The 12,387-nt window shown below is 41.2% G+C and overlaps 1 protein-coding gene across 10 annotated transcripts in view; it reads left to right on the top strand.

The window, feature by feature from the left end:
• Positions 1–12,387, top strand: part of SOX6 (SRY-box 6) — a 324,606-nt gene that overhangs the window by 203,527 nt on the left and 108,692 nt on the right. For all 10 annotated transcript variants that reach the window (XM_025197397.1, XM_014517206.2, XM_025197396.1 and 7 more), the window contains one exon: positions 10,676–10,825. In XM_025197397.1, coding sequence (XP_025053182.1) covers positions 10,676–10,825 — 150 coding nt within the window. The remainder of the gene's footprint in view (positions 1–10,675; positions 10,826–12,387) is intronic.

The following is a 12,387-nucleotide window of genomic DNA, read 5'->3' as shown; positions in this document are numbered from 1 at the left end:
ACTACAACTTATGCCTAAAGAAAAATCCTATACCACACACAGCAGTTGATCCCCTTCTCTTTAGTCAGGTGCTTCCTTGAAATGAACTTTTCCTATGAAGCCTTTCAGTGATAAACTTCTTATGACAAGAATGCCATTAACATAAGAACCTAGGAACAAAAGAATTGCCATTTACTAGGTCAGAACTTGGTTCCATCTTGACCAGCATCCTTTGTTCATATAGTGGCAGAGAGTGGATGCTGAAAGGGAGAGTGAACTGGGTGTGACCAGAGTTTTTCCTCACTGCTCATCTCTCACTTGCAGCCTCCAGCATTAAAGGTCTAGGAAGTTCTGTTTCAGAGGCTATATCCCTAACTCCCATGCTCAACAGCTACTAACACCCTTTTCCTCCAAGGATTTGTTCAATCCCTTTTTGAATCTGGCTAAACTCTCAGCTTCCACAAAATCTGGTGGCAATGAGTTCCACACATTAATTACACACTGTGCGAAAGAGAACTTCCTTTTGTTAGTTATACTACCTACTAGTTTCATTTTGTGACTTCTAGTGCTTGTATTGTGAGACAGAATAAATAATAAATTCCTATCGACTTTCTCTTCACCATTTAGTATTTTATAAACCCCTGTTATATTGCCCCTCAAGTATCTCTTTTCTAAACTGGATAGGCCTAACCTCTTCAGTCTCTCTTCATATGGAAGCCCCTCCTCTCCCCCCCACATACCACTAATCATCCTTATTATTCTTCTCTGTACCGTCTTTAGTTCTTCTATATCCTTTTTGAGGTGTGGGGGACTGGAACTGGGCACAGCATTTAAGGTGTGGATGCACCATGGATTTATAAAAGGGCATAATGACACTTACCATTTTTATTACAGTTACCTTCTTAATAGTCCATAACATTTTGTTTGCCTTTTTGACAGCTGCCCAGCAGTGAGCTGATGTTTTTAGACAGCTGTCTACAATGACTCTCAGATCTCTTTCCTGTGTGGGAACAACTAATGTAGAACCCATAATAGTGTAGGTATAGTTTGGATTATTTTTGCTGGTGCATCACTTTAAACTTATCAACAGTGAATTTCACCAGCCTTTTAGTTGCACACTTGCTCAATCGTGCCAGATCCTTCTGTAGTCCTTTTATAGTCCACCTTTGTCTTTACCACTGAATAATTTTGTGTAGTTGGAAAATTTGGTCACCTTGTTACTCACCACCTTGTCCTTGTCCAGATCATTTATGAATATATTAAACAGCACTGGTTCCAACACAGATCCTTGAAACATCCTGCTATGTACACTTGTTTCCATCCTAAAAACTGCCATATATACTCACTTTTTGCTTTCTATCCTGGATCCAATTTCTAATCTATGAGCGGATATTCCCTCTAATCCTGTGAGTGTCTAATTCAGTTGAGAGCCTCTGATGGAGGAATTTGTCAAAGGCTTTTTGGAAGTCCAAATATACTATGTCAACTGGATCACCCTGATCCACCTGCTTATTGACACCCTCACAAAACTCTAGTAGGTTGGTGAGGCATGTTTCCTTTTAACAAAGCTGCGTTGATTCTTCCCCAGCAAGTCATGTTCATCCATGTGCTGAACAATTTTTTTTTAATTATTGTTTTTACTAGTTTTCCAGGAACAGAAATTAGGCTTACTGGCCTGTACTGCCCTGTGTCCCCTTTAGAGCTTTTTTAAAATGGGAGTCACATTACCAACCCTCCAGTCCTGGTACCGAGGATGTTTTTAGTGATAGGCTGTATATACAGTTAGGAATTCAGCAATTTATGATCTTCTGGCTTTCTTTTGGTCCATTTATTTATTTTGATTTGCGGTATGCTTTGTGTTTCCACTTTGGAGTTCTTAAGCAGGTCTCATACTGCTTGCAAATTCCTCACTTCAGGGACCCCTTTTAACTTCTGTCTAACTAGCTTCCTCCTTTTGGTATAGTCTCCCTTTTTAAAGGCTACTATGGTAGATTTTCATGTCTTCCCTCCTGTGTGGTTGTCAAACCCAACTGTATTGTGGTCACTATTGCTGAGCAGTTTAGTAACACTTACCCTTTGCACCAAATCCTGTGCACTACTTAGAACTAAGTCAAGAATGGCTTTTCCTCTTGTTGATTCCAAGACTAACTGTTCCCGGGAGCAGTCTTTTATAACACCAAGAAATTTCATCTTTGTATCCCAGCCTGACGTTAGATTGACCCAGTCTGTTTGTGGATAATTGAAATCCAATATTATTACTGTGCTTTCTTCTGACGCAACCTCTCTTAACTCCCTTAGCATTTTTAGCTCACTGCTGTCATCCTGGTCTGGAGGTTGATAGTATATCCATAGATGTACTTTTTTCTATTGAAACCCAGGATTTCTCTCCACAAGATTCTATGGTACTTCTTTTATCAGTTGAAAAATCCACCCTATTTGAATTGATGCCGTCTTTGATGCAGGGTGCCATTCCCCCACCAGTATGACCTACTCTGTCATTCCGGTATAATTTGTATTCTGGTATTACAGCATTCCACTGCTTTTCCTCATTCTGTCGTGTTTCAAAGATACCTATTATGTCAATAACATTATTTACTGCTAAGAATTCAAGTCCCCCACCTTGGATCTTAGACTTTTAGCATTAGTATAAAAACATATGTATTTCTTATTGTTTCCTGGTTGGCTACTTCTGTGTGAATATTTATTCATTAAAAATAGTTGCTTATACTACTCTTTACCCTGTTTCTTATCCCCATTTTTTTATGGATTCATCTCTATAGAGTATGTCAATCCAAACTGTGCTGTTCGACACTTGTCAGCTTTCCCACTGTTTTTAGTTTAAAAGTCTTTCTACTACCTTTTTGATGTTACATGCCAGCAGTTTGGTACCATTTTGACTCAGGTGGAGACAATAGCTTCTATATAGGCTACCCCTATTTCAAAAGGTCCCTCAGTTCTTAATAAACCTAAACCTTTCCTCCCTACCATCATCTTGGCCACACATTAAGATTTTGGAGCTGTGCCTGTCTACCTGGCCCTGTATGTGGCCCTGTCTTTGCCCCTGGCAGGCAAGTCACCATGAAGTCCTCTTCAATGTCACAAACCCAGCTATGTGCCTAACAATCTAACCATCCACTACCACCACCTGTCTCCTTCTATCCTGTGGGGTTCCCTTCTTTGGAGGAGTATCCTCAGTGCAAGAGAATGCTGTAACATCAGCTGGAAGGTGGGTCCCATCTAAGGGATAGTTTCCCTCTTTCCCAACTTGACACAATCCATCCCTGAGGCTCTTATCCTCCTCAGCAGCATGGGACTGCAACAGTGGAGATGGGACTCCTCTACAATGTCCCTGAACCTCTCTGCCTCCTGTAGCTGTTCCAGTTCTACCACCCTAACTCTGAGAGAACGTGCATGCTTTCTCAGAGCAAGGAGTTCCGGCACTTAGTGCACACATATCATACATGCCCCTGGGACAAGTAATCATACATGCTGCACTTGGTGCAATAAACTGGGTAGCCCCCACCCTGCATCTGGACTTCTACCTGTAATTTTTTTTGAAAGTGTTAAATTTAGTTTCCTCTTTTAAGAAAGTTTTTAGATTAATGGATTCCCTTAGATTAATCATTATTATACTTCCATATGCATGTAAAAATAGAATATATCTTTGCAAACATACATTAATTAACAAAGACATGTGTGGTGGGCTTGCCTATCTACTCCCGGTTCCTTGGGCTTAGAGAATTCCCAACCAATTGGTGGGGCAAACCCACCAATCAGAGACCAGCAGGGGAGGAGCCTTGGGAGGAGTTCACCCCACCCCTACGTTGGGATGAGGCAAGGAGCAGACCTAATTGAAAACTGCCCTCTACCTTCCCCCGATTGGCCAGGCTTCAATCTTGGGGCAGAGCCCCAAAAGGGTATATAAGGAGCTGTGTGCACAGCATGTGGAGGAGATGATGAGGGATGGAGAAGAAAGAAGAAGCTGGGGCTGAGGAAGAGCTGGGGAAGAGCTTCCAGTTGCCCTGGAGAGTCTGATGACTCCACCATCAGGTGAGAGTGGCAGGTAGCTGCATCCCCAACCCCTCGCTGCAAGAGAGCGTGGCGAGCCAGTGCAGGCATCACTGCATGGTGGGTCCGAGAGGGACCAGGACCTTGGGAGTCACTCAAGGCAGCTTGGGACTCCAACCCCAGCACAAGGCTGGCACCAGTGCAGATGGTGCTGCACGGAGTCGTTTGCCTACCTGGGACGAAATACCGGGAACCCTTTCTGGACCCCTACTCGCCAGGAAGTGTGAGTTCTCGGGCTAGGGGTTTCCCACCGGGGAGGGACACAGTGGATAGCCCCATCAGAGGGGATTTATGCTAGAGAAAGGGAGACTCCTCTAGAGGAGGTTGGTATTTGGGATTGCCATATATTTTGGAGTGGTTATTAATTGCTTGCTGCGTCTTATATTTTGGAGTGTTTATTAATTGCTTGCTGTGTCTCATATTTTGGAGTGTTTATTGACTGTTTGTTGTGAATTATATTTTGGGGTGCTTACCAGTCGATTGTGGGACATACCCTCTAGGGATCCATGGGGGAGGTTTCTCTTGTGGGTCTTGGGGACTGCTATACTTACCTGTTCTGTTATTTGATGACTTGAATATATTATATGTACATATTTATCTTTATAACCCAGGGGTCAGCAACCCCTGGCATGCGTGCCAAGCATGGAATGCAAGGTTATTTTGCTCGACACACCACTGCTAGCCTGGGCTCTAAGAAGCTGCTGCTGGCCATGGAGCCCAGGCTGCTCCCAGCAGGCAGCTGGGAGGCTGCAAGCAGACTGGGCTCCATGGGCCAGCTGCAGCTGGGAGGCTACAGACAGCTTCTCAGGGCTCCGGCATGTTGGCACTCCAGCACCTTCCAAGGTAGACATTGTGGTTTTTTTGGCACTCTGGCCAAAAAACGTTGCCTACCCCTGTTATAACCTATCCAGTTATTCTATCCCTTTCCCTTTTATTCCGCCCTTGAATAAACCATGTACATAGTTATGCTATTGTGTTCTGGTCTTTCTCTATAGAGATGCTGGTGAAGGGGAAACTGTGAGCAAACTGCAGCCTCCATCTCCAGTACATACACCCTACTGACCATCCCCTTCTACTGAAGAGGGGAGTACACACTCTGGTACACCTGGGTTACACATGAAAATACAAATAATTGTCAATGACTTAATAGCATTGGTTCATTCTGTTTTCTTCACCTGTATGCAATGACAGCAATGTAACCTGTACTTCTCACACTCAGTCTTTAAATATTAGAGCTCTTTACATTCATCCATTCACTTAGCCCCAGATCCTATGGTCTGAGAGAGGTAAGTATCATTATTTTGTTCTCACAGGGAGAGGCAGCTGAGGCACAAAAAGCCTCAGTGATTTGCCCAAGATCATCTAGCAGTGTACAGTGCAAGGTTAGACATGGGGAGCAACAGCAAAGAGCACAGGTGAGCCTGAGTATACACTAACAAGAGAGAGCGCAGATAGCTACTTATTACTGCATGCTGTTGGAGTGATGTCTGTGAGGAAGGTGTGAAACTTAAGCACTTCAGGGTGGACTCTGACTTGACTGTATTTTGGTAGTGGTATAGTTACCCATGGATTCTACCTGGTTGTCATACAAAGGATTTGTGCTTAGCTAGTTGATGCTTATAAAATCTTTTAAGATTATTGGATGAAAGACAAGGCAGCAGGGCACGGTATTGTTATCCCATTAATTTATTGTAGGAAACTTGAGGTTGTACATGGTGCTTTTCATAACACAGGTGAAGTGAAAACAGAAATACAAAGCCTGTTAACAATTTCTGCTTAAGAAAGCAGGGAATAATCACAACTGTATTATTATCGCTGTCTCCATTTTTCCCCCTGGGTGCTAGTTTTTAAGTTATAGCCAAAACTGAAAAGAGCTCTTTTGGCAAAGGCAAGATTCAGCCCCCACTGTGTGGCGCACAGGCCCTTCCCAGTCAAGTCTATCCATTTCCTAAACTGTATTGGTACTTTACAGGCCCAGTTTGTGATGGACTTAAATGTCAATTATCTCTCTTGTCAGGTTTGCCTTTTAAATAGTGTTGGACTAATAAGTACCCAAAGGTGGGTGCCTTATGGTGGGATTTCAGCAGTTTTAAGATGAGAAGTACAAGTGCTGTTGAGCTCAGTAAGACTTTGGCTCTCAAATCATTTGCACATTTTAAACAATTCTATCCTCTAATCTGAATATAGATTCAGGAGTATTGAACTGCATTTGAAATTCCTGGCTCCAAATCCAAATACAGAGCAAGTTTGTTGCTAGGTGCTCTGTTTTCACAGTGGTTTCATAGTGGAGTGTACAAATGATATATGGCCATACTCTAAGACAAAAAATGTAAGTTTGACATATAAACCGAGTTTTCAGCACTTGATGCTTTTGATCACCCTGTATGTAGTTGGTCGCTTTCTTTTTCCCCGTCAGCAGTTTTTGAAGGGGATCGGTGATGGTCATCTATTTAGGTTCGAGAAGTATTAGAGAGAGTGAACACAGAGGATGCCTCAGTGTTTAAACTGCTTTTATAACATTAGCACTCCAACGATATAAGTAACTATCATTTTATGTGCTAACGTAAAAAGGATGCAGTAATATTTAGAGCTGCTTTAAATTTATAAGTAACAGGACTGAAAAGAATTGCTGTGACTCATTAGTTACTGTGGTGGCTGACTAATACATTTTAAAATTCATGATTTTGGGGTAAGTTAATAAATTTTTATAGTCATTAGTCAATAGCTAACAAGTTGCATTTCAACTGAAAAATGTCTATAGAAACTTTCACTCCAGAAATCTATCAGCCTACTTTCATTTACCCTTCACATTTTTTCCCCTTAATCTCTCTGTAAAACATCACTGTCTGATTTCATTCTATTAGGGTCTCTATATATTTCTATATATTGTTCTATTAGGGACATTTTTCAGTGGTAAATATAACAGCTGTGTTTCCAAAAACATGCATTTGCACCTCTGGATAATTTGTTTGCAAATATTAATGCAGTTTGCAGTATTTATAGACAGCTACACAGATTTCCATCCCAAATTATATTTTTGAAAACACCAATATAATTTTTTATGTTTGCAAACTTTGCACCCACCTCCAAAAGAATTCACTTCATAACGGGGAATAAACAAAGCTGTTCACCTGTTTAATATATATTTTTTGATGTTTCAAGCAAATTTATAGGAATAGCAGGTGGAAGAATCCCAAATGTGTGACTTCAAAGTCAGATGATGAAATCTATATAAGCATCAGATTATTCTTTATACTCTGTCTGCATTTAGAAATATTTTTTTTTCTTGGTGGCACCTGCATGCAGTACCCATAACATTCTCAACATAGTGTTAAGATGTAAAAACAACTTTTTCAACTTTTAACGTTAATTTATCTACTCAGGCAGTTACCCAGATAGTCATACAGTGGGCATGTTTACACATGCACAGTTACTGTGCAGTAACCTAAAAAATATTATGCAGTACAGGCAGTGTCTACATGTGCATGCCCATACCGCACAACAGCTATGGTGACGTACACCAAGTTGGGCATAAATTTGATACCTGCTTGATGCAGGTATCAAATTTACACCCAACTAGTTACTGCACAGTAAGACGTTGTGTAGATGCCCTACTGTGCAGTAACATTGGGTTTGTCTACACCTGCACCCTTAAGGTGACGTAAGACAATTAATGTTGCATTAGTCAGTTTAACACTATGTGAGTTGAGTGGGCCAGAGCCAAGTGCTGAGGCACGTGCTGCTGCAGACACTGGCGCTGTGGTTCTGGCAGCAAGGAACCACCCCGCACAACTTCCTGCAGGGGAAAGGTGCAGCACAGCGTGGACAGGGTTGGGGCTGCATCATCTGTCTGCAACACCCAGTGCTGTTTTCTCTGCCCCATGGAGTGAGCTTCTCTGCTTGGCTCAGCCCAGGCAGGGTTGGGGCTGCATTTGCTCCTAGCTCCCAGTGCTGGTTTCCCTGCAACACCTACCTCCATTCCAGGCATGTGCCAGGCTTCCCTTCCACCAAGACAATGACTGTGGGAGAGGCAGCATGCACTCCTGGAGGCTCTGCGTGGCTCATCCCTGACTCGTGTTGTGCCCAGTGTGACCGTGTGCTGCCTGGCGCACTGGGCTTCAGCCCACTCTCCTCAGATGGGAGGCGGGAAAATGGGGAGAAGGTTAGAGCTGGGCCCGGGGCTGTCCAGGGTGCTGACCAGGGCAGGCTGATGCGGTCACCCAGCAAGCTGCGTTACAGCACCTTAAAGCGTTAATGGCTGCATGTGTAGACACTGGCCTAAAAACCACTTACTGCACAGTAAATGCATGTGTAGACATGCCCAGTGTCCCATAGTAACTGTCTTTGTTACTATTCTTCTGTGATCCCTGAAAAGCTGTAATAGTTCAGTGCTCAGAGTCCATGGAGATGCATCACTTCAACAATATATTACCCACTATTTGTCCTCATCAGGAAATCAGACTCAATGCTGTGCAGTACAGCTCAGACTTTGAAACATGGATCAAGATAGAAGCATACTTACTGCAGAGACTTCTGCTTTAAGTATCCAACAAGTTTAGCTTTACTCATGATTGCCTGCTGGAATACAAATCAAAAGTGGTGAAATATTGTTGATCACTTGCTACCTTCACCCTGTAACAGAGATTCCATGAAGATGGGGAGAATAATTTTCACCAAACCTTTTCACCCCCAGACTCAAGTGGAGGTGGAAAATACCCCAAACTCTTTTTGTTCAAGCCAGTGCTCCACCAGAGAAAATATCCTTCAGAGACTTGAAAATTTCAATATATGATATACATATTGACTTCTGGGCTACTTTAAGCAGAATCCAAACACAGTCTTTTGGTTTTGGAGCATTTTGTCTGTACTGCCATTGTAATTATGAAGGCTACACACAGTATGGGCAGGCTGTTGTATGCAGTAGACAAAGTAAAGTAGCGGACTCTAGGCACCTCTTAAAATCTGTTTGCTCGTAAAGATGTATTTTGTTTGTTTTGTCATCTGTTCTACTGGATGGTATCTAATTTATCCTGAGCTGATATGTGCAGGCTTTGAGAAGTTTGCAAAATTTGCCTTTTCCTATCCCAGAGCAATGTAGCTTATTAAACTGACAAAGGATGACCTGAAGAACATGATGTTAGTTTATATGCCATTGCCAAGGGGAGCTGATAAGATCCCAGCAGTAGAGCAGAACATTTACTACTGTATACAATACTTCATTTTCATTATTCAGTGCATAACAGAAAGCTGGGAAATTACAGCTCTAGCAAAGGAAAAAAATAAAGTACCTCAACTTAAATATTTAAACACAGTGGATTTTAGAAGGCTCATCTCCTGTCCATTTGGAGACAGTGCCTGGCATTTAGAAAGGGTGGCACATAATGGAGACTTGTGAAACAAAGAAAATAAGTGCCATTTTTCATTAAGCACCCACAGTTCTCACTTTGACCCTTCCGTATGCATTTGTCTAGCCACTGAGTCATTGAGCACACAGTATTGTGTAACTTTCATTTCTTCAGAGGCTTGTTATATTAGAAAAATTGTTCCAAAGAAAGCAACAATTATGACATAAGCACATCTGGCTCTTGCAAATTATTCTTTATTAAGCTTTCATTTAATTACATGTGCTGAAAGGTCTGCTTTTGATTACTGTAATTTTTTTTATTTGTCCATCTGAATGATAGTAATGTTGAAAATTACATACAAACCACCTGTTTTTTTTCACTAATAAGGCAAAGTTTATATAGATTTATGCAGGGAAGAGGGATTAGGATCGTCCCTGTTTATGGTAGAAGAATTATTGCTACTGCTAATTCAAGGTGAGGGTTTAAAGTTGGTCATTAGAAGGAAATTAAACTGATTTGTTTTTGTTCTGTAAACACTTTCTAGTGTTAGGAACATCTGACTTGGATGTCCATTTTTATCATGTTTGTATTAAACTTCTGAGTAGTGGAAGAAGTTGTGCATAAGTTTTGAGACTGTGGTTTTTGAAATTTGTGGTTTCATTTTTTTATGTGGAATTTATACCTCTATTTCTCATTAGTGTTAATGGGAGCTTGAGATGTCAATCCCTGTGCACTGTGATGGAGATATACCCAACTGCCTCCTCTGTTCATCACCAGTATCAAGAGAAAACCTGGCGTTGAATTTCAGTAGCAAATTAATCCAGTTTAAATTCCTAGTACAGGTTCTACTGTTGGTGGAGAGCTTCTATGTAGCAATGTAAAGATCTAAAAATTTTCAGTGGGTGCTGCTTTTTTTTCTCTTACAAGCAGCCTTACAAAACTGGTGAGATTATTTAGCATGGGCACACTATCCATTCACTTTCCCTTTACCAGGATGATTGTTGTCAGTGGGAATGCGGGAGGGAAACCTATTTTATTTGCCAATGAAATTAAAAAAAGTTTCTTGCCTGATGTGAGAACTTTGTGATACTGCTTGGCTTTTTTTAAAAGTAATGACCTGGAAAGGCTAAAACAAGAAAGTGCTGGAATCCTCACCCCCACTCCAAATGTCTAATTCTATCAAGGAAAACCGCAGTGAGGCAATAAAGAGTTATGTACTTCTACAACTTCTCTTGCTTAGCAGCATTGTAAGGAATATCTTATATCTTTGTCTTGTCTTGCAGCAACTCTATGCAGCTCAGCTGGCCAGCATGCAGGTTTCTCCTGGAGCCAAGATGCCAACTACTCCACAGCCACCAAACACAACAGGGACACTGTCACCTACTGGGATGAAAAATGAAAAGAGAGGGACCAGCCCTGTAACTCAAGTTAAGGTATTTTTGATGGGGGGGTGGAACTAGATTTAGAAAATGGCAGTATAATTAATGGAGCGTTGTGATCCATGTGTGTATTTTAACTGTAAGAAGTCCAACTACATAAAAAGTTCATTCTCAAATGATATGCTCTTTTTTAGTGGTACATTATCAGCATGGAGAATGGAAGAACTGGTGTTTGCTTCTTGGTTACAAGAATGCCAAGCATTTCCCTTTATTTCTGTAGGCAGCACTAAAAGTTATTGCTAAAATTTAGTATTTTATGGATTTCAGCTTTTAATCTGATGTGCTTAAATATTTTATAACTTGTTTCAACTCATATGCTGTATGTAGAACATGCATTAGAAAGATGGTGCTTGCTTACAGTGTGAGGATGTTGAAGACTGTAGCCCATTGAATTATTTTCCAGTTCCCTTGCTGTACCTTTTCCACAACTTTGGAAAAAGCATCACATAAACATGTAAATCAGGGACTCCAGGAAAAAAAACTGTGTTGCTGCAGATTGATTTGCCTCTTGTTACGTTCTCACAGTTGCTGAAAACTGGGCTTTTCCTTGTTGGTTTTGCACCATTGCTGAATGCTTGTGCTTGCTTATTCTCACTTCCTTGGAATCAGACAGCTACAATGTGGCATTTGGCAGCGGCTCAAAGTGAACAGGATGTACCCCTCCACTTTGTGGTGCAGCTGGTACCTTTGGGTGGTACCAGCTTGTTTTATTGCTGTGTTTTCCTGTGGTTGTTTTGGATTTTTTGAGGCCAAAACAGGTTGGGAAACAACTTGCTTTAAACACAAAGCTCATGGTTTGTGGAAAGTATGGGGATGTGCTCTTGATTGGAACAGATAATGCTGCAAATTTATTAAAATACACCATTTTACACAGGCAAAATGGATTTTTTGCTAATAACATCCTCCCCATCCTTTTGCATCAGCCTGAGAAGATTCTACTCACTTGGGGTGAGATTTTTTTTTTTGACGGGTGAGTAAAATATCACTCGTTTTTTCATTATCATCAATCATTGTGTTAAAGTGCGGGCAAGTAGATATTTCTGCCTGGGCTGATAAATTTTCATGACATTTTTTTGCTAGGTTGAGAGTGCTAATAAATAAAAACTATCCTATTATGGACAGAACCAGCATTTGTTTAGCAAAGCATTCACTTTACTTAACTCTGGATACATATTAGCCTAATATTTTACCTCTCATAATCCAGTGCTGTGCTTCAGAGCAGTCAGTGGAATTTACCACATATGCTGAGTATCTAGGAAGGAGATACAGGCACAACTGGAAGGCAGAGGCAAAATGTTTAAGCAAAGTTGCCATAGTATAGTGGATACCAAACACCAGACATTTACGGTAGTGAGAATATACTATTGACTACTTTAATGTGAAAAAGTAATTTTGTAAGTGAATGAGCCAAATGGATCTACACCAAACCAAACCTTTACTAGATGAGTAAAATTTTCCCTGGTTAAATTTAAGTATATATCTGCTTGAACTGAAGCCAGTAGCATTTCAGCTTTTCTGGCCAGCTGAGTTCTATTACTGACTTGACCACATGCAAA

This window comes from Alligator sinensis, unplaced genomic scaffold (genome assembly GCF_000455745.1).
Source record: "Alligator sinensis unplaced genomic scaffold, ASM45574v1 scaffold502_1, whole genome shotgun sequence".
NCBI classification, from domain to species: Eukaryota; Metazoa; Chordata; order Crocodylia; family Alligatoridae; genus Alligator; species Alligator sinensis.
Note: the sequence above shows the minus strand (reverse complement) of the source record. Positions and strands in the feature narration are given on the sequence as shown.